The 23,288-nt window shown below is 34.3% G+C and overlaps 3 protein-coding genes across 3 annotated transcripts; 1 reads left to right on the plus strand and 2 right to left on the minus strand.

The window, feature by feature from the left end:
• Window positions 1-9,198: 9,198 nt before the first annotated feature.
• On the minus strand, window positions 9,199-10,693 carry LOC132742615 (dentin sialophosphoprotein-like). The gene has a single exon (XM_060731069.1). The coding sequence runs from the start codon at window positions 10,544-10,546 to the stop codon at window positions 9,605-9,607; it is 942 nt and encodes a 313-aa protein (XP_060587052.1). The 5' UTR covers window positions 10,547-10,693; the 3' UTR covers window positions 9,199-9,604.
• LOC132742618 (dentin sialophosphoprotein-like) lies at window positions 10,547-17,932 on the minus strand. The gene is made up of 4 exons (XM_060731073.1): window positions 17,908-17,932; window positions 11,956-12,006; window positions 10,601-11,083; window positions 10,547-10,557 (listed from the first exon to the last, which is right to left on the minus strand). Exons 1-4 carry the CDS (start codon window positions 17,930-17,932, stop codon window positions 10,547-10,549), a joined length of 570 nt encoding a protein of 189 aa, XP_060587056.1.
• A 1,385-nt stretch (window positions 17,933-19,317) lies between these two features.
• On the plus strand, window positions 19,318-22,725 carry LOC132742608 (transcription initiation factor TFIID subunit 11-like). Its single transcript, XM_060731057.1, has 2 exons — window positions 19,318-19,631; window positions 20,710-22,725. The coding sequence occupies exons 1-2, from the start codon at window positions 19,569-19,571 to the stop codon at window positions 21,916-21,918; spliced, it is 1,272 nt and encodes a 423-aa protein (XP_060587040.1). The 5' UTR covers window positions 19,318-19,568; the 3' UTR covers window positions 21,919-22,725.
• The last annotated feature ends 563 nt before the right edge of the window (window positions 22,726-23,288 follow it).

The following is a 23,288-nucleotide window of genomic DNA, read 5'->3' on the forward strand; positions in this document are numbered from 1 at the left end:
TTGGCGTTGTACTTTTTATTTCGACATAATTATATATTAATTTTGTAAAAGTGTTAGTGCCTTATCTATTTTAATTACTGTACATTTTATAAATGTTTTTTTGGGAAAAAATAATTTCTAAATGTTTCATTAAAAAACAAATCTTAATAAATATTCAGAATACTGCATTTGTTTGGTTCGTCTGTTATCCACATTCTTGTAGGGAAAAAAATAAATTCATATTTACAATTTGTCTGTATGTCCCAATTTTTATGTTTTTATTTGTTTGGGTCGTCAGACCAAACAAATAATGGTAGCGAAATTTTAGACTCTGACATGCGTATTTGCAAAAACCGAAAGTAGTCCGAACTCCTCGAAGCGGTTACTTCCCTTTATAAGTACACTAACGCCGAAAAATTAAGGGGAGATCACTGCGTAAAGATTGCCAAATGACAGGCGCATTAATTTTTTAAGCCTTCTCTGGGAAAAAAATAGTTCCCGATTGGTCAAAGATTTCTCATATTGAGTAAGTCTTTACAGATATGCATGCTTATATTAAGTTCCATGATTATTTACATCAGTGTTTCACAACAGGTTTACCGTGAACAAAATATCTCGAAATTAATAAGGGTTGCAAACCCTAATTTAGAAAAATGTTGTTTTCTTCAGGCTGTTATCTTATAACTTCCCCGTGGTCCGGGGATGCATGCTCGTTAAGGAAGCAAGAGGAATGGAGTTCAAATCCCAGTTAAGGCAATCATGTGTTTTATTTTTTTTTTTTTTTTAAATTGTGTAAGCCAAATAAACATTGAATTGAATATCAGTATTGCAATTAGCCTTATAGCCAATTTACTACAGTTGTAACACTGGAAACAGCATTGATGACATTATACAAAAATAAATCGGTTTATAATCTCACAACCTTCATCTTTCTGACATTCTGAGAACCAAACAAATTCAGCGCCTTCCGTGCTTTGATTTTGTATTGTTGTGGTTGCTAATGATTTTTATTGTTGTGTTTTGTTTTTGTTTTTTTGTTTGTTTTTTTTAAGAGCCTGGTTCTTTTTTTTTTCTTTTTTTTTATTTATTTTTTATTTTTATTTTTTGGTAAATAGATCTATGTGTGATTTCATTTGTTGTTTTTGTTTTCCAGCCTTAAAAATAAATTATTTTTAAAGTTAATAAGTAAATGGATAACTATAACAGACTGATGTTTTGTTATGCTATTGTTTTTTTATGTACATAACAAAGTATTGTTTTGTTTTGTTATAAAAGAGCTACAACGTCAGTGATGAGATTATTTCAACAGAAGAAAAGATCAAAATTGAATATCTATAATACATTGTAGTAGGAAGTTGCATTTAAAGTGTTGGCTTGATTTTTAAAACAGAGACAGTTCCGAAAACAGTAATTTCGAGTAATAGTTAGGTACATTGTTGCACACGCAATGCCTCGTGTTTTTAACTGCAAAATATATTGACATATCTGGGTTTTAAATGTCCAGTGCATCGTAATACGCTCGTATTGCTTGTCTAGACTCTCTGTTCATTTGTAGCTTAAACAACACTGGGTAATTACGGACGCCAGTGATGACAGATTGCTGCAGTGTTGATAGAAATCTAAAATTTACTTATTTCTACGCCACGGATAGGTTATCAACTTGAATAATATATTTACATTACGTAAATAAGAATAATATCATTGCTTTAGACTTGTTGTACATTGACTGGAGAATCTATCAGATAGTTTTGACTGTTTCCTCCTTTTCATTTAATATTTTGAACGGCTTCGGAATCAGTGAAAATAGTTGTTTTCGTCCTACATATCTAAAGTTTGGAATACGAGTAAATAGAAGAATGCGTGTAATACACATGAACAATCATCACTTAAAGTCACATGAGGTGTGCATTTTCTTGAGAATGTTACAGGCGTCTAACTAGCCCGGTCAACGAGAAAACGCTGCTGTTATAGGCGGAAATGTATTTCCGAGGCTGCCGATGATGACAGAAACGTTCTAAAGGTGGCTAACATACTCAGCGAAAATCAAGATAACTCGCGGGTAACAGTTAATAGTGATAAAGATCATCATAAAATGATAGTAGCATTTACACAACACTGTCATATACCAATTAGCATGGCTATTTTTTATTTATTTTTTAGTTATGTGAACAAGCTAACCCCCCGTTCACACATAGACGACGCTTCCACTACGATCAAAGCGTGGCCGATCGTGGCAAATCGCAGGAGAAACGTAGTGGAGTCTACATAAGCGCAGTATGATCGCGGTAGCGTCTTCATGATCGGAAAGCTCTACGCTCTCGCCACGTTTATTTTGAACGTGCTCAAAACAAGCGTAGCGGGATCGTGGCCAACAAGAATCGGGGTAAGTCGTAAAAAGAGCGTAGTAGAAGCGCCGTAATCGTACAAGCAGCGCAGGAAGCCATCGTGGATAGTTGTTCTTCATGATCGTAGTAAAAGCGCCAGTAAAAGCATAGTACAGTCCGGGAACATTACCGAGTACGCTTCTTTCAACGTTCCCACTATGTTCTTACTACGTTCCCACTACGATCTCTCTATGTTAGGACGATCCTACGAAGACCTACCATGACCTTACGACGATCATACCACGACCTGTCAGGTAGCAGTTTGTTTTATAGCGCTGCTATTTGACCAATCATAATCTGAGGAAGTGGTGTCTTCCATTCAGAGTTCTCTCATCAGTGTATCATATTGTCTAAACTGGAGCCTCCTATCTGCAGATAGCCATGGCCGTACCAAAGTATCTTCTTGGCCACCCTTCTGCCGCTCCGACCTGTTAACAATCTGTGCAATTTCAATTGCAACCAATATTTGTTCTTGATTAGGTAAAGCCGGATGAATCAGAACAGCATTAATACGTCCGTTCATGTTTGAAGTTTGGAAGTAAATGAAAAGTAATTTTTGAAACCCAAGATATACATATCATCGCCAAAATCGTACCAGACGCGTACTACAAGCGTTATATGATCGGCACCGTCGTAGCGATATCGTTGAACAGTCTTCTAGGTCTGCGAAGCGTCGTAGTTAGGGCTTTGAATGTCGTAGCGGCAGCGTAGTATGAACGCAATAAACGCGGCCGCTGATCGGCATCGGTCAGCGTAACATCGTAGTAGAAGCGTGTCAGCAGCGCGTTTGACGTGGGAATATCGTAGTATAGTCGTAATGAAGACCAAAATTTGCCAAATTGTTCGATTTCGACGCCGATCGGCCCCGATCCAATACTTTTTCGGATCGTGGCTTGATCGGCATGATCGTCCTAAAGTCGCAGCTCTGTGTGAACGGGGGTTAAGGAAGTTTTGCAACAAATACAAATAAAAAGTTTGTCATAAAATGTGAATACTCTGTGTATATGTGGCTCAAGAACTGAACGAATGGCTGCAGTTTAAAGATTGTTACAACAACATCCAATTCGCCTATAGATGAGATATTCAATCAAAGTCCAGATAGTGTTGAATGACATAAAGAAAAAAGAGTGAAGTATGTTTATGTGCGCTTTTAAACGTCCTAGAGATCAAAAGTAACAAGCGCCTTATTAGGCTTTTAAAACACATTTTCTCTATAGAACATTAACGTTGTCATTTTATAAGAGGTTTTCGACCATCCGACCACATACATACATATTTGACATTTAGGACATATTTGAGGGAAAATGACCTTGCGACCACATAAGCGCATCACAGGATTCCCCTCCTTATACGAAAAAGGGACAAAGAGCTGTTCGTTCCTTTGTCAAAGAACATACTATAAAGATATGCCATTCCTTATTGTTATTAATAACTATTGGAGGCTTATTTTCACTTTCACAGATATGTCTTGAATTGGTATATATTCAACTTTACTAACGCAATCTTGAGTCTACAGGTTTTTTCTACTTTTCATGTTATGCATATTATAGAATTGTTTAATTTCTGCAAAACATGGACCTTTTAAAAACGTTTTATATGCATAAAATGTGGGAGATATAATATGTCACACTTTGTTTGCAAATATTATCCTGGGCGGCATTTTGACCAAATTACGCACTTGTATTCTTTTTGACATTGAATACTCGACTTATCCTACTTGTAATAAAATGTCAATGTGATGGACTGCAAGAAAAATAAAGATTAAACATGAGCAGCCGACAGTGCTGATACCAGTTGAAAAATGTACACATTTGGCCGCCTAATCCTTAATCTGCACTTTTGCGAAAATGAACTTTTTAAAGCTTTCCATTCTTGGAACTGTTTTTTCATAAAAGATAGAAAAATTTAAAAAAATTAAAGTCCAGAGACAGTACATAAAACCTGCTCAGAACTGCACGGAATGTCCAGCCTGGCTTGATTCTTATAACTGGTTAACACATTTCCCGTTTCCAGCCAAACGTGTCGGGAAGTACTTATAGTATTGCTGGGTTATGTGGATTCGGAGTCCCGTAATGGGCTAGTCGTGTCCTCCTTGAGCAAGAAGAAACTTTGAATCCCCTTGGGTTGTTTCTGTGTATAATACGAAATTTCTCCATGTGTTTCAAACTGGGGTATATTTTGATGAAAAACCTACATCATTTTTAATGATTTTTCCGAAGATGTCAATTTTAACCTGTTCAGAATAGTTTATGGAAAGTGGAAACGCATTCAGTGGAAATTTTGTCTAATGCAATGTAATTGTACTTATTTGCATTTATATAAACATACCTACCAATTTAATCGGTTTAGATTTCAGTTACCTCTGCAGCAACCTGCCACCATTGGCACCGGTAATACGGTGTGGTAAATATCAAAACATTTTTGGTAACAGTAGTAAACATTCTTGCTGCTTAATGGTTCAGGTATTTTTTATCTTTTACTATCTCAAATCCATATATACATTAAAACAACAAACTCTGATCATTATTTACACCCAAAACAAACACACATCATTCAAAAACCACAAACTATCTTTTCACGTATACGTCTTTTATTCGAAGCGATCCAAAACACCCGGCGAGCTAAAGCTTTTTACAAATTTATAATCAAACAAATAATAAAAATAAAATCGCCACAAAATAAATTATTTACTTCTCTAAGACACAGTATAAACCACAAACATTCAACCAATAAATATTAACTTCACAAAATCTAATGAGCATCACAAAACAACTTAAACCAAAACAACCAATATCTACAGATCTATATCTTCAACACTAAAACATCAACAATGAGATTCTTGACAAGGCAAAATTACTCAATACAACTCAACCAAAATAGACCAAATATGTCTTAACAAAAATATCAACAGATAAAACTGTATGTTTATTCTGACATGCAAATTTAATCTTAAAGAACGTGCATTTTCTCATGCAGTTAACTTGTCCTAATTAGATAAGGAAACGATAAATGCGTTTGAAATGCACTTGCAATGCAGATATGCACTTGTAGTGCAGATATTTGTTGACAACCATGATTGTCGAAACTAGTACATTTGGGAAAAAAATGTTTCCTAAAATGATACCACGCCACTTAAAGTTTTATTAAAAGCGTTCTTTGTAACCTGAATTGTTGACAAAATCTAATCAATATACGGAAAGTGGACGTTTTTCATGCATTTACATCTCTAGAAGCCTTAGTCGGCAGGACAAGGGATTTCATGAGTCCAAGGCCTACTGCAGATGATGATAATGTATTAGCGCTAGCTATTCGTGCATAACAATTTACGTTGAAGACGTTTTCGGGAGTTTTCATATAGACATATAGGAAAAATTAAAACTGTTCAATAGAATTCCTCTAAACTTGGCATGTTGTTAGAATATAATAACAGAAACATTTTAAGCGAAAGAAAAATTGGGGTCACCATTCTCGTTTTTGAGTTATCTGCCCTTGAATTGGACTTTTTTAATAAATTCAAGGGCAGATAATTTACAATGAAGGAAATTAATGCAATTTTTCTTTCTTATTTTCATGAAGCTAACCTTCGTTTTAGTTGATATGCAAAATTTCAAGAACAAATTTAGAGTGGGTAGTTTTTATTCCCACTTCTTCTTTTAACCTGTGCATTTTTTTCTTAAAAAATGGCCTATTTTTTAAGAATTTAAAGTACCTCCATTTCATTGAAAAAAAATAACAAAAACGATGTAAGGAAATACATATATTGTTATGTATTGCAATCAACAATAAAAAGAAAAACATAATCCAGAAGTAAAACCAAGAATTCATTTAATTATGTATAAGTTATCTGTCCTTGAAACGACCTCAATTAAGTAAATAAGTCTGATTCAGGGGCAGATAACTCAAAAACAAGAACGGTGACCCCAATTTGTTTTTCGCTTAAAATGTTTTTGTTATCATATTCTAACAACATGCCAAGTTTAAAGAAATTCTATTGAACAGTTTTAATTTTGCCTATATGTCTCTATATGAAAACTCTGTAAAATTATATGCAACATTCTAGAATGTTAAGAGTCATCATATAGCTTCTCAACAATTAACGTCGTCAATCGAGCTATGTGCATCTCTGCAATCATCCTACATTTTGCCATAAGTATGATGTTAAAATTATATCATGGCAAATAACTATGATTATTGAAAGTGTGTAAAAGTGTATGAAAAGGTTCGTAAACGCTTTTAAGATAACGGAGATCGCAGGTTTTTGATGGAAAGGTTAACCTTAACACGTTCTGCGCATTAGGTACATGGAAAATAATACTTAAACATAAGTATTCAAAAAATGTCCAACTCGTTTTTTTGTATAGATGTTGGTAAAGCGCATTGTTTTAAACTTTAACTTAATCCCGTCTTAAGAATAAGCTAGAGTGAAGCTTAAACCGTGAAAAATATCAGATGTCGTTTGATATGTGTTATTAAGACCTTTTAAAGTCGAAATACGCGAAACATATACCGTATTTTAGAATATAATATAGTATAGATATTGTAGATTCGTACACTTCCCAACCATGGCGACAACTACATAATTTTTGTTTAAATTTACGTTAGGAAATTCAAGTTATCTTAACTAATTAAAACAATTCCATGCTAGTTATTCCACTGATAATATTTCAGTTACAAAAGTCAGGCGGTGCTCCACTGCCTCCATATCTTGGGAATTGGTGCAAGTTGTATTACTAAATATTGAAAAACATGTCAGGGTCAGGTAAAACTTCTATTATTAGACTATATACATTCCGCAAACATCGATATTGTCCGTACCTAATATATTTATCGTTTTTAAAAGGCAGTCGATAAGATTTTACAGTGAAACTTTATTAGTCTGGAACGAGGCTTGATAAGTCTGAAAGTGGCGAAGAAACATCGAAGTTAAGATATTGCCTATTTATGCTCGTTGTTGTTTTGGTTTTGTCTGTTTGTTTTGTTGTTGTTGTTGTTTTTTTTTTATTTGTTTTTTTTTCGGGGGTGGAGGGTTGGAGGAGGGAGAATAATATTTCTAGTTATATACACTAATATATGTACATTATGTATATCAGAAGTGAATTGTCTATGATGGAAGGTCTATATACAATAATGCAATAAATAAGTACGTTGATAGTTCATTACAACACACCAGGAAATCAAAGCACAGAAGGCGCTGACTTTGCTTGAGTCTCAGAATGTCAGAAAGGTGAAGGTTGTGAGATTATAAACCAATTTGCTTGTAAATTGTCACCAAATTCTGTTTCCAGTGTTATAACTATAGTAAACTGGCTATAAGACTGATTGCAACACTGATATTCAATTCAATATTTATTTGGCTTAATCAATTTAAAAAAACATGAGTTGCCTGAACTGGGATTTGAACTCCGGACCTCTCGCTTCTACAGGGAGCGTTTAAACCCCTCGACCACGGGGAGTTATAAGATAACAGGCTGAAGAATACCATATAATTCTTAATTAGAGTTTGTAATCCTTGGTAATTTCGATATATTTTGTTCACGGTAAACCTGTTGTTTCATACTGAAGTAAATAATCATGGAGCTGAATATAAGCATGTATATCTATAAGAATAACACAAAATTAGAAATCTTCGACCAATCGGGAACTATTTTTTTCGTTACGAAAATTAATGCGCCTGTCATTTGACAATCTTTACGTAGTGATCTCCCCTTAATTTTTCGGCGTTAATGTACATATGAAGGGAAGTAACCTCTTCGAGGAGTTTGGACTGTTTTCGGCATTTGCAAATAAGAACATCAGGGTCTGAAATTTCGCTACCATTATTTGTTTGGTCTGACGACCCAAACAAATAAAACTCATAAATGAGCAATCTTGGCAGTTTTGTAACACGCGATCTGATTGTACGAGCTGATTCATTTTTTTTATGCTTGGCGCCTATCGTGCAATAAGATCGCGTGTAACAGCGCATGTATGAGACTCCAAAAGGGCTGTGACAAGTCAAAAATACCATTAAAAAAACGTTAAAAAAACGATAAACACTTATACCAGAGACTTTTATTACATTTATATATAGCTCTGTGCTTAAACTGCCAACTGTGGTTTGGGATACTCGTACAAGATCCGATAAAACATAAATTTATATAGCTGATAATTAATTGTTCCAGAACAAAATTTTATTATATTGATTATTCAGCATATAATTGTTCATACTAAATCGCTAAGAACTTTATCAACATTTATTCAATCTATAAGAATATCCAAATGAAATATTTCGGGATTTTGGTCTTCAATATTTGTATTATTCATAGACAATATACCTATGTAGACCAATACAGTTAATTTAAAGACACATTTTGCCTAGGAAACAAATATTTTTTCATTCTTTACAAAGGGCAAAATATGATTTTTATAACAGTTTAGAGCATGTTAGATACTTATGATTATCACCTGATGACAGAAGCGCTGAACCCTATTAACGTAACAAAATGTAAACAAGGTAATATTTTGATATTCATACAAAATACTTCATCACTTTAACCGTAATAATTGTCAATACAATTAGCAACAGATGGTGGTTGTGTAATTTGCATTTAAAATAAAGACCTTTGGGGAAATAAGAATCAAAGCATTTCTGAGGAATATTGGTCCTTTAAACACTTTTGGTTGCGTCCTTGACCTTTCAGTACAGTGCCGATACGATAATATGATGAAAGCCGTTTCTCCAGAAGGTCTCAAACCAACGATTCATCAACTGAATAGTACATTACAGCGCATTCTTAGTTTTCAACCTTCCGGTTCTATTTATAAAGAAAGTGGATCAAAAACCAATATCTGATCGTCCTTTAAATATGTAACATTTTTATTAATAAATATAATCATTGAAATAAAAAAAACAAATGTACATAAACAAATGAAGTAAATTACAATGTTGGAAAATATTCGCTCCAAAACTAAATGAAGATAAAGGCACATGACGTTATAGAATGCCGTTATGTTAAACGAAATATGTATAATTATTATGCATGTAAGGTGATCTGTGTAATTTCACAACGAGTATGTTCGTCAGTGTTTATTTATTATTTTGTTCTGTAATACTGAATGTTTATGACTGCCATAGCCCATGCTTTAATTTGTATTATGAGTACGTCGTTCTCAATTTGCAACTGTTTCTGCAAAGTTGCTATGAAACCTAATAATCTAGCTTACATTTAAATGAAAACAAAATGGAAAAAATAAATTTGAAATTAAATTGCACTGCGTTTCTTACGGTCGTCTGAGGCTGAACTGTCTGTACTTTCACTAGATACTGAACTGTCTGCATTCATGGAACCGCTGTCATCAGAGTCGGAGGAGGTTCCCGCACTGCGTTTCTTACGGTCGTCCGAGTCTGAACTGTCTGTATTTTCACTAGATACTGAACTGTCTGCATTTACGGAACCGCTGTCATCAGAGTCGGAGGAGGTACCAGCACTGCGTTTCTTACGGTTGTCTGAGGCTGAACTGTCTGCACTTTCACTAGATACTGAACTGTCTGCATTCAGGGAACCGCTGTCATCAGAGTCGGTGGAGGTACCTGCATTGCGTTTCTTACGGTCTTCTGTGGCTGAAGTGTCTGCACTTTCACTAGATACTGAACTGTCTGCATTCACGGAACCGCTGTCATCAGAGTCGGGGGAGGTACCCGCACTGCGTTTCTTACGGTCGTCTGAGGCTGAACTGTCTGCACTTTTACTAGATACTGATCTATCTGCATTCACGGAACCGCTGTCACCAGAGTCGGAAGAGGTACCCGCACTGCGTTTCTTACGGTTGTCTGAGGCTGAAGTGTCTGCACTTTCACTAGATACTGAACTGTCTGCATTCACGGAACCGTTGTCATCAGAGTCGGAGGAGGTACCCGCACTGCGTTTCTTACGGTCGTCTGAGTCTGAACTGTCTGCATTTTCACTAGATACTGAACTGTCTGCATTGACGGAACCGCTGTCATCAGAGTCGGAGGAGGTACCAGCACTGCGTTTCTTACGGTCGTCTGAGGCTGAACTGTCTGCACTTTCACTAGATACTGAACTGTCTGCATTCACGGAACCGCTGTCATCGGAGTCGGAGGAGGTACCAGCACTGCGTTTCCTTACGGTCGTCTGAGGCTGAACTGTCTGCACTTTCACTAGATACTGAACTGTCTGCATTCACGGAATCGCTGTCATCAGAGTCGGAGGAGGTACCCGCACTGCGTTTCTTACGGTCGTCTGAGGCTGAACTGTCTGCACTTTTACTAGATACTGAACTGTCTGCATTCAGGGAACCGCTGTCATCAGAGTCGGAGGAGGTACCCGCACTGCGTTTCTTACGGTCGTCTGAGGCTGAACTGTCTGCACTTTCACTAGATACTGAACTGTCTGCATTCACGGAACTGCTGTCATCAGAGTCGGAGGAGGTACCCGCACTTCGTTTCTTACGGTCGTCTGAGGCTGAACTGTCTGCACTTTCACTAGATACTGAACTGTCTGCATTCACGGAACCGCTGTCATTAGAGTCGGAGGGGGTTCCCGCACTGCGTTTCTTACGGTCGTTTGAGACTGAACTGTCTGCACTTTCACTAGATTCTGAGCTGTCTGTATTCACGGAACCGCTGTCATCAGAGTCGGAGGAGGCACCCGAACTGCGTTTGATACGACTGTCCAAAATGGCTGCTTTATAGTCGTCGGAAGTTGGTAACAGTTTTACTGAAAATGTGCACACAACTTTTATTTTCTCTCTTTAGTGTAAGAAAATGTATATTTATTATATGACAAACAGCATTATGGTATATGTATTCTTGCATTACTGACCTAGTTAAAAACTATGATTTATGCAATGTCTTAAGTTGCCTTCATAATTTCATAACGTTGTTTATTGCATCAAATTGGCGAATTTTTAAGCCGGCATAACTTGTCCAAATGGAAGAAATTCCTCGAATTTCATACGAGATACTTGACATCTTTCCGTAAATGTTCACGTTAGTTTAATTTAGTCTGAAGGTTAGATACCGCTTTTATAATTATATGACAATCATTATTATTATTTTCATAATTGTTATTTCATTATCATCTTTATTGTTATCATAATCATCATGATCATCATCATCATCACCATCATCATCATCATCAATATCATCATAATCATCATCATCAATATCATCATAATCATCATCATCATCATCATCATCATCTCTATCATCAGTATCATGATCTTCATCATCAAAATCATCATGATCTTTATTATCATCATTATCATCATCATTATCATCATTTATTTCAATAGGATCATCACCATGATTATCATCATCATCAGCATCGTTTTTATCATAATTATCATCATCTTTATTATTTCTTATTATTATATTATTATTATAACTATATTTTTATCATTTATTATTTCTAATAGTTTACTTACTTTCATTTTCATTAACATTATCATCATCATAATTATGTAACATCATTATGATCATTTCTACTTCTTACATTCATTATCATAAAAATTATCATCATCATTAGTATTATCAACATCTTTATTATCATTTGTACTATTAACATTATTATCATTAGCAGCATCATACCTGTTTCCTCGATAATTGACTCAGCATCAGTATGTGCATGGTTCGAAATACCTGAAAATAAACCAAAATTTTCATTATATCAAGGTCCGTTTTTCTTTCTCGTTTTCATGCAACATCACCAGTAAATATAAATATCTAGTTATTCTGAAAACTTGGTATTGAATAGACTTATATCGAAACTTAACACTATCATTATCATTATCATTATTATTATTGTTGTTGTTGTTGTCGTCGTCGTCGTCGTCGTCGTCGCTGTTGTTGTCGTCGTTGTTGTTGTCGTTGTCGTTGTTGTTGTTATATGTTATCATTGTTGTTTGATTACTTTTCTATTTGTCGCACGTATTTTATTATTATTATTATTATTATTATTATTATTATTATTATTATTATTCTTTCCATTATTATTATTTTAAGAAATAATGTTAATTCTTTTCAACGAAAAATAGTAATCTCGATAATGATTGATAATCAGACCATATCGAATGTCATATTTAATCTAGTGCAAAGCGAATCGTCTATTCATTTTTCTTAAAAAAAGTTATAAAATATTCACAATTAAAATGATATTTTTATAGATTATGCAAAATATGACGAAAGTTTGATATAATGTTTATAGCTATATTTTACACCGTTACTATGAAGTAAGAGTTGTTTTATATCTTTGACATTTAATAGGTATTCTGAAACTTAAAATATATGTATATACAACATAAAGCTATTAATCACATTTTATATACGCCTTTCATCATTATACCAGGAAGAAACTTCTTAAAACCCCTTTTTAAACTTTCATAAAATATTAAAGAATCGCAGATTTGTTGTTTTCAATTCATTTCATCATTTACCCTTGGGAAATTCAACCCTAGCATTCAACTAGTGTCAAAAAAGACTAGCCGGGCAAAGCTGGACGATCTAATCATGGTCAGCACTGACCGCTGTTCAGCCTGTCAATACTTTGAATTTTCAATGGTTTATTCTAATTATACAAAATGAGAAGCGTTGTAATTGTAAAGTATTGCACAAAAGTATGAGTTTCAATTTATTTCCGAGTATATTCCTTTTATGGTGTTTGCATATCTTCCTTTTAAAGTGTCCCAGCTGCCAGCTGATTATTGTAAGAAATACATTTTTTATGATATTTTTTTTTTTTTTTTTTTTTTTTTTAAGTCTCATTAGAGTTCCTTTAATTAAGATGCACGTACATAGCGTAATAATAGTAAATGTCAGTATACTTTACTGTTTACAGACATACCTAAAAATACAACGTTTTGCTTAACAAGAACAAGTCTACATCTTATTCAGTATAATATAATTGTCTGTATATTTTATAAGATTAAATCAATTTTGTGAATTGCATTTAAATTAAAGCTGTCATAATAATAAAACTTGTAGCCGATACCTAAAATACAATCGTACTTACTTTTACTTATTGTCAAAGTCACGCAAGCGCAGAGCATGATAAGGAATCCGCAAAGCCTAACGTCCATCATTACTTCAAAAAGGAACTTGCTTAGTTCAAAGACAGCTTTTGCTTCATTTATATTCGCGCAGGGTTTATATACGGTTTCGTGACTTGAAAACACGTCAACATTTTATCTTGAACCCGGTTAAAACAACAAATATGTTTACTGTCATTAACGAATTTAACAATGCCGATGGCGGAATATATCAAAGATTATCGGACACGAAAAATCAGAACTGCGGAAAAAATAGTAACCACAAGATTGAACTATGGTTTCATATACGGATATGAAATATATTGTTTACCTTTCTTCCAATGTGACGTAAATTTCCTAATAGTAGAATACTTTTTATTTGCAAAACAAACCGTTTTTCGATTAAGGTGAACAAGAGATTAAAAGGGCAATATACAATAGCATATCTTACATGAAAATAATTATGTTACAGTGGTAAACAGCAGAAATAGAAAAAGAAATCAGCGCATGAATATATGTTATTAAAAACCTTCTTTTTTTCTTCTTTTTTTCAATTCTAAAATCGATTTCTGCAAAATATATTCAAAAATGTTCTGTTAAGTGGCACAAAGAACACACATGCTGATTTTAAACTGACATATAATTAAAAAAATCATGCCGCGTTAGATGTGTATTTAAAACAAAAATAGAAAAAAACGCACCAAAATATACATTATACGAGAACGATATATACATAAAAACTAATAAATAACAATGTAAAAAAGACTACTTTGTCAATGTCACCCTTGAAAACAATGTTTATTTTGAGTTTATGTCAAATATTGATCAATAAAACACTATATTCAAAGATTTGTTAACATTCGGATTCAATGAAGTTGTAGATGTGTTGCAGCAATGAACGGCTGGACAGAAATGTTTTCAGTGTGATCAGCTGTTTGCTTTTGGTGGTTTTAGCTTGATAAAACCCCCTAATACATCCCCAAGTCCGTCCCCCAACCCCAGTCTTAGAACCGAAGTACTTCATGATACTGTTCGTTATTTAGCATGTTTTTGTCTTCATGTGCTTTAAAGTGTATTTGAATAATATAAAATGTCTACTATCTAACAATAGATGTCAGTACTATAATGTGATACATTGTTGAATACAATAGACGAGTGCACAGCTGTCAAACCTATATTGGACGAGGCGCTATACGAGTCATGTACAGGTTTTACAGCTGTGTACGAGTCCAGTAGAATCAATATTGTATGAATTCTTTATTTAACTCAGTTGATTATTGAGGAGAATCAATGATTGAATGAAAGAAAAGCAGCACTGTTTTCGTATTAAAGATACATGTCTTCTTCTACAAGATGGATTTAATGTACGGAAAATTAGGCTAGAGAGAGAACAATTTAGATTTGATATGGACTATACGAGGCCATACGTGGAATTATATGCATTTCATAATGAATTTTTATAATCTGGAAACGAATAAATTGATAGGATTTGGTCCGATAATGATATCTTTTGGAACATAACGTCGTTCAAATTCTGAAAAATCATTGGTTATATTTTACACATTGTCAGATAATCTACTTTATTAACCCTTTTCTGTATTTTACTGTAATGATCTGCAGTACAATATATGATTTATTTGAGCCAACTGTTCTCCCCCAAGCGAGCGGACACTTTTGTTATGAAAACAACCGAATTAAAACCACAATTATGCTTGGTTGATTAAAAATTTATTGTTAACATTGTCCAAATATCTAGTCCAATAACTAAAATGGTGACTATGATTAAACTGTCACGAGCGTAGGCGTCTTTGAGGTTAAATATAGTTTAAAATACGTGATTTTGTCCTATATCGTCCATCATCTGTATCATAAAAAAGCCTTAAGCTCGGGTAGATTCTTCACAGATTAGAGCGCTACGTGACTTTATTATTCACAATGAATGTGATGTTTAAATTAACATAGCATTATTATTATCATTGACGTATATTAATGTTCAAGTTTAAAAGTCATCCAAAAATCGAGCAAATGACTCTGTATCAAATTTTAGATTAGGTTAATGACCGTTTCAACACTTATGTATCAATTGGTCCCATTCGATTGATTAGGAATAGTAGAAATATTGTTTTAATATGTCGCTTTAGCTATCCTGAAACTTTAAGAGAAAACATTTTATACTTCGATATACATTACCTCTCGATATGTCAATACTGATATTGAAATATAGTCTTTTATTTAGCCCCATTATATTCTTTATTTTTTTTTAAATTTCATAATTAATTCTTATTAAATTTTATTTATAAACCGTTAAAGCAAAGGAGCAGTTGTTCATATTACGAAAACTTTATAATTGCTTCAAAGCACATCATAAGATGCAAATTATTCATCTATTCTATAATCCCAATTTTAATTGTTAAATGTTTGGTGTGTCCGAATCCCCTGCATACACGTTTAACAATTTGGATCATGTAAAAGAAAAGAAAATGAGAGAATCTCTGCACTCACCGACCTACACATTATGTGCTTGAAGTGCGGAGACAGTATTAATGGATCCAGTTATCAAATGAACTCATTTTCATATATTACAACATGTAACTTTAAGTATATGGGCCGCGCCATGACAAAACCAACATAGTGAGTTTGCGACCAGCATGGATCCTGACCAGCCTGCACATCCGCGCACTCTGATCAGGATCCATGCTGTTTGCTATCAGTTTCTCTACTTGTACTAGGGTTTGTAAGCGAACAGCATGGGTCCTGATCAGATTGTGCGGATGCACAGGCTGGCCTGGATCCATGCTAGTCGCAAACGCACTATGTTGGTTTTGTCATGGCGCGGCTGATATGTGCGCAAGACGAACCTGCCACCTAGAAATTACCGACTTCCTGGTAGTTATGAGAGAAGCATTGTTTTACATGTATTTTTCAGAGTCATTCAAGAAAGCGCAGAAATGTTCAATTAACCTGTCCTTTGTTAAATCAATGCCTTGTCTGCAGGCAAATTCACATTTAAAGTACGTCAAAGACAATTCGATAGTATTACGTTGTTTACTTTTTGGACCTGCTTAGTGTCAGAGTAGCTCTTATTTGTTTACTTTATAACTTCATGAAATAACAAACGTACGTAATTTGAATGACAATAACTGCGTCTAAATGCATTATTCATCTGACTTGACGTCGTCTAGACGCATGGGCAACAAAATTTGTATCTTTGCAACGCACGAAACATAGTTTGTGTATTTGATTTGGTTTCCATAAGAACTATTTCTGAAAGGTCACCGAAAACAGTTGGCGAAAAATTGGCGAAATACAAATTTATCTTACATCAATTGTATCAGTACTTAACTTAATGTGCACAAGAGTGCCATAATGCGCCTATATCACTCAAATGATTTCCTTTATGCAAAAGAGAATGCATGTACATGTAATTATTCAATCATCTGGTCACTAGGGCGGGGCCATTTTGAACTCCAGTTCTTGTCATGAAGGATTGATATGTAACTTTTGGTGAGTACCATCAGATTATTCAACATGCTACATATCTGTAAATGTAGTTTCTGTAGCGCCTTTGACCTATGTACGTAGACTTGAACAATGTATATTTTTTTCTGAACAGCCGCTGGTTAATTGTAAATCGGTATGTATTTTTAACAATATTTCTTACTTATAACATTGACACATTCTTTTTTAAAAAATGGTACCTGTACATCTTATCTACTAACGGAAGGGACTTAATGTCGTATCAAATAATGTATAAGCATTTCGAAATAACCTCCCTTGTCATGAAAGAATTAAGTCGTAACGCAATATTGTCCAGCCTTTACGACTTAACAAAGGCGAGATCGAATACCAACCCATGTGAAAGGATTCAGGCATTAAGTCCAACGAACAAGAATATAAATGCCCTGAACATTTAACATTTAACGAAAACTAATTAGTCTCATTCCAAAAAAAAAACGTCGCACATAGCGAAACGTACTCAGTAATTTCACATAGTGAGTAAATATTAGTAATGTTCGCGTAGTTAAAAGTGCCCAGTTTCTAATGTTCATGATGTGAAAATTACTCAGTGATTGATGATTTCCGCGTGTGGAAAGCGGCTTCTGTGGTGCATTATGTTTATTGAGTGAGTAGTGTTATGTGTGTTACGAGGATACATTTTGGCCATGTGCATCAAAGGCAGATTCGTTAGAAATCGCCGTAAGACATTATTATGCAAGATGGTTGTGGTGCTGATGTTGGCAGTTTTCACACAGGATCACAGCAGTAAGTCACATTTAATTTACCAGAGCACGGTTCAGCCACGGCATTGTTCCTTGGGCAGGCTGTCAATCAGTTTACCAGTACAAGTTGCCTTCACTTTCGCAAGGAACTAATTACGTCTGAACATGCAAGAGCAAAGGTACAGTGGGAATGAAAGTAGGAGTTCGTGATCCATTCCACGAAAGCAAGAATCACGATTACATCCTTTTATTAAGGGGGACGAATGAAGCCATCCCATCAGCCCCTTTTTATTTACGGTCTATAAAATATGACGATGCCATTTTTCATTGCTTATTATCTATAAGAACACATAGGTGTTCACACTTTTATTCATGGATAATAATAATTCTAATAGAATTCTAAACTGAATATAAACAACCATATGAATTTCACATTCCGGGTGACTATCTGCATGTGCTACTAATAAGCATCTAATATGCTCTAGAACCGTTAAAACTCATGTTTGCTATTTCTACAGAATAAATATTTGAATTCACAATTTGACATCATTTGCTCACTCGTTTTTTTGTTTTCAGAATAATCACTTCAAACGTTCAAGAAGACTGTAAAATGAAAACCAAATATACACGATTATAACTAAAATCTGGCTTAGAATAGCACAAATTATATTTACGATTTTTTCAATTTAATTATATGTTTATTAACCATACTTTTTTCCGTTTTAAGTACCCAAATTCAATTGATATATTTTATTTTTTATTTTTGGAGCTTTTAGACTTCTGTGGAACTCCTTTAACTTTAAGATGAAGTTGTCATTATGACAAGTAGTGCATGTATTCCTTGTTACTGAGCAGCATGTATTAATGAGAGATATTCCCGCCAAAACTATACTTATCATACAATCGGAATATCTCGGACGACTTCTTTACATAAAACATTAAAAAGGTGAAAGGCTCAAGATTAAGTATTTGTCCGACCAGTACAGGCGTGGTCTGCAATGTCGCTACTCATCAGTACTTATCACAATTATTTATGATTATGTCCAACATGAAAGATAGGCAACTTGTCACAAACCATTATAAGATTTTAATCGTGATAATGACTAACAAATACATTTACAATACTAGTTATAAAGCTATATATTTAGCTATATATATGTACATGTACTTGATAAAATATATATTTGTAGAAACATATATATAAAAGTTAGACCTTAACTATATTGAAAGAAGAATGTTTGTTATAATAAAATTTCTAATATAGCGACTGATGCATGCGCTGTATCATTGTTATTTTGTTTTTATACATGAGTGGAACAATTTTGTGGGGACACGTTTGATGTTATGTCTTTTTATATGCATTAAATAGTTAAAAAACGTCCAGCTAAAACTGTCTCCATGTTTAACAGTAAGAATATGAACGCAACAATATTTCACAGCCTCTCTTTTTTTCCCTGTTGTATATTACCCAAGTAACAGCTTAAAACCATTTTAAAACGTGGGGACATATGTTTAGAAATTCATATATACGTTAAAGGACGTATGTAGAACAATACCGTTATCGATTAGTCCGTTACGTTGAAATTTTCATACAATTAAAGTGTAAGGAAAAGGCCGATTGATATCCAATCTGTTACAAGAATAGCGTTTTTTTTACTTTATTGAACCTTGTTAATGACTTTAAAAAATCCATCTGTATATCAAACATTATTAGATTCGAATCTATAAACACCGCATTTGCTTTTCCGAAAGAAAAATCATTGTTTTATTTTCTATTTAGATGTATAAAACTTTTCTCTTGCTACGATATTGTGATAATAAAAAAATTTGTGTTATCGTTGAAAATCGTGTGTATAACCTTAATGAAGAATATGAAAAGCGATTTATTGTTATAAAGGTATAAACTACATTGTATATAATTCAATACTAAAAAAGGATTAGCAAAAACTAAGAAATAATGTTGGATACGTCGTTCAATAGAAGTGGCTGGACATTCAAACGTATGCGATTAAAAACAAAGGTAATTAGCATACTTTCTCTAATTTTTTCAATGTTAGTTTTGAACACTTATCCTGCTGTGACCGAACGTGGTAAGCTTTTGCCATACGGGCCAACACATCCGTGCAGGCTCCAGTCTGTTAGCTGACCAGTTTTACATTTTACTCACGATATACCTAAAATTGATAACGGGCAGTTCTAAAAATAGAAAAGCTGGAAAAGTCAATTTAAAACGAAATCGGCAGGTTAAAGGTTAAACCATTCTAAATCTTCATGAAAGTCTTCATAGTCAGTGTGACAGCAAACAAAACCAGTTTTCTTATGAGTCTGCATCAGAAAACTTTATTTTTGCATTTGGTTAAGTAATTACCGCATTCAATACTTTACTTTAGATAGTTTTCATGACCCAGATATGAAGACATACAAAGTGATTCAAATAGTCAATACCAGTAGGAATGCTTTATTTAATGCAACTTGATACGACTTGAAAAAGATGCAAAAGATCAGTCGCAAGGAAAATGCTGTTTTATAATTACATGTATAGATCTTTAAATATGTTACAACACGCAGTAAATCAATAAAGCATGAACAGCCGTTAAATAAACAACTCGGCCACTTTACAGTAGGTCAGTTAAGAAAAAATGTGCCATGCTATGTGTTTTTTTTTTGTTATTGGTAATATACAATTTTAAAACAATTTTTGAATAGCAAAATGTGTTTCACTGACCTTTGAGATATTTGTTCCGGGTTTCGGCTTTTTCATTGGTCAGTGCAATTATGTGCCGGTTCCGAATTGTGACCAATCAAATGTCTGTGATTTGCTCCCTGATCTTACACTTCTATGACATTACTAGCATTATCCTGTTTTGAACATTCGAATGTTTGCTACTCTTCACAATGTTCTGTGGTGAAATTGCATGAATAAATGCATGCATCGAGACTTCAGTTGAACATTTTCAAAGATATATGCTGCAACCGTAGTTCGAACTTTATTACCGGTATATAACATTTTCCACTATTGCTCTACACAAGGGGGGTAAACATAGCCTATCGTTAACATATTCTTATATTATACAATATTTTTCTTTTCTTTGCTACAGTGGGCAGTTGAAATCGCACGGCAAAAAGTATTTGGCACCCGCCCTATTCGACCCATTAAAGTCATAGAGCCAACTGAAGACATAACAGGAGTTAGGGTTCTTCCTGTGAGAAAAGCTGCTGTAAAAGCGAAAGAGCGACTCAAGGAAATGTGTATGCAAGATCAAGATAAATGCAATGAATCTAATGATGATCCAACTCCGCTCAAGAGTAAAAAGTCAGGAAAAGGACCTGAAAAATATCATTTGTCTAAATTAGATTCCAAGAATTCTAATGGGAGTAGTAATAATATTGGATGTAAACGAGGAAATAAGAATTTGAAGCAACGTCACATTAAAGTTGGTAAAAATAAGGCAAGAAAACTAACTAGAAAGGAAAAGGGACTGTTAAAACATTTTAAGATTAAACCATGCATTGTTTGTATCCCGATGCTTACAGATAAACCTTTAACCGTGCATAAGTCGGTAGAAAATATTTCGCCGCTAGATTCCGTCCCAGCGCTAGATCCGATCCAGACAGAACACCCATTTGGGGAACAAATTTCTGAAAATGTAAATACTGAGCCGACATGTGTTAATAAAAGGAAGAGAAAGAAGCCATTAAGAATCATAAAGAAGATAGGAGAGAGCGGCTGGAATCCAATTGTTGTAAGTGACGAAGATTCAGACATTGAAAATGTGGAACCAAATTTAACACCATTGACTGAACATTTGTACTCTCCATTACTTCTAAATGATGATTCCGATGATGCTGATGATGACAAAGCTGATGATGATGACGACGATGATGATTTGATAAGCATTGCAGACGTTAATGATTTTACTAATGACGACAATGACCCTAATGATGCCGATACGGAAGAGGATGAATTTGATTTTATAGACAATATTAATGATTCTTTTGACGAAAACAGTGACATATTCACAGACATGGACGGTGACAGAGATGATAGTATTAATGGTGATGAAAATGATAGTTATAGTGATGATGATGAGGAGGAGGAGGAGGAAGAAGAAGAAGTAGAAGAAGACGGATACGCTTTTGACGATGACGACGAAGCACTTACATTTTCTAAAGCTCAAAGTCCTAAGACATACAGCAGTATTAGAGGCAAAACTCTGATAGCACCAGCAACTTTTCAGCCAACAAAATTCAAAGTTTCTCCTCCAAAATTTACTTTGCCTCCAACATTACGAGCCGGAGCCTTTTAAGATTGTGTGCGGGACGTCCGTGACTGGGTTGATAAGGTCGTTGACTTCAAACCACGTGTCCATCATCACTGTGGGTTCAAATCTCGACAAGGACTTTGGATTCTTTAATGTGAGGAAGTTATCCAGCTAGCTTACGGAACGTCGGTGTTCTATACCCAGGTACCCGTTAGGGCCTGAAAAAGAGCACAGGCGGTTACCTGAGGTCTTCCCCCACCAGTAAAGCTGTAAAGTCGCCACATGACTTATACTGTGTTGGTACGATTCTACTCAATCAATCAATCAATCAATCAATCAATCAAACAAACAATTTTATATGAACGCGGATGCTACAAAAATAAAAAAAGTCTATTTATTGACTTAAAATGCTGAATAACAAGAAGATGGACGTTTATTAAATTATTTAAAGACTGTCTATTGTCAATCTTGGAGATGTGTTAAGATATAAATGTGATGTTAGCCTGGTCTGACCACACGAATATGCCGGCTGGCCTGGCTCTATATTGGTTGCAAAGGCTGTATAACTTTTTCCAGCAAGGGAAGTTAGTGGGGGAAGATTTACGTTGAAATATTTTCATTTGGGGCAAGATTAAGTGTTTGGGAGTAAGATGGTGGTTTTACTTGGGGCAACATGTTCGGGTTCTTACTTCTCTGGTTTAACGTAAAACAATGCGGGTCAATTTCTAAATCATGTTGATTAATATGTCATTCCATTTTTAGATATAAATGCTATTTTTAAATGCCATCTTGCATGATTGTTTCCATTGAACCAAAGTACAACTTCTATTTTTAAGGTCATTTTTTATTAGATTATCATTATTATTATTTATCGGCATTTTTCATATGTTACTTATCAATCAAAAATTATATATGTGATGATTGTATTTAGATATTGAATGTATGGAAAAGAAGCTCAATTTTATATAATAAATAAAACAAATAATCTCATTGTTATTAATTATGCTAGAGTAGAACTCGTATGTCAGACAATGCCTTTTTAAGGCGAACAAAAGAATGAGATCTGTCTTTAGAAGCAACTTTCTTCTGCATGGCTCAGTTGTGATGATGGTTAAAGAGACTAAACAGTACTGGTGTCATATAACGGAACACTGTTGTAACTTTACCAAAAGGTTCTAGCCCATTACCTTTGCCACTTTATCATTTCTCCCATGTGTATTAATAAATGAAATTATTTTCGTTGCGAGGATACGTATGTAGTTGAAGATATCTGTTATATTTATAGCAAATATTTATGAGTTTAAGTTATATAATTCGATTTACTCTATTACACAATCAATTTTGTAATTTTGAGTGAGTACGGTATATCTCTTCTGTTACACAAAATACAAATACCTGTAATAACAATGCGAACA

Source organism: Ruditapes philippinarum, unplaced genomic scaffold (genome assembly GCF_026571515.1).
Source record: "Ruditapes philippinarum isolate M1 unplaced genomic scaffold, ASM2657151v2 ctg4250_1_1_1_1, whole genome shotgun sequence".
Lineage (NCBI taxonomy): Eukaryota > Metazoa > Mollusca > Bivalvia > Venerida > Veneridae > Ruditapes > Ruditapes philippinarum.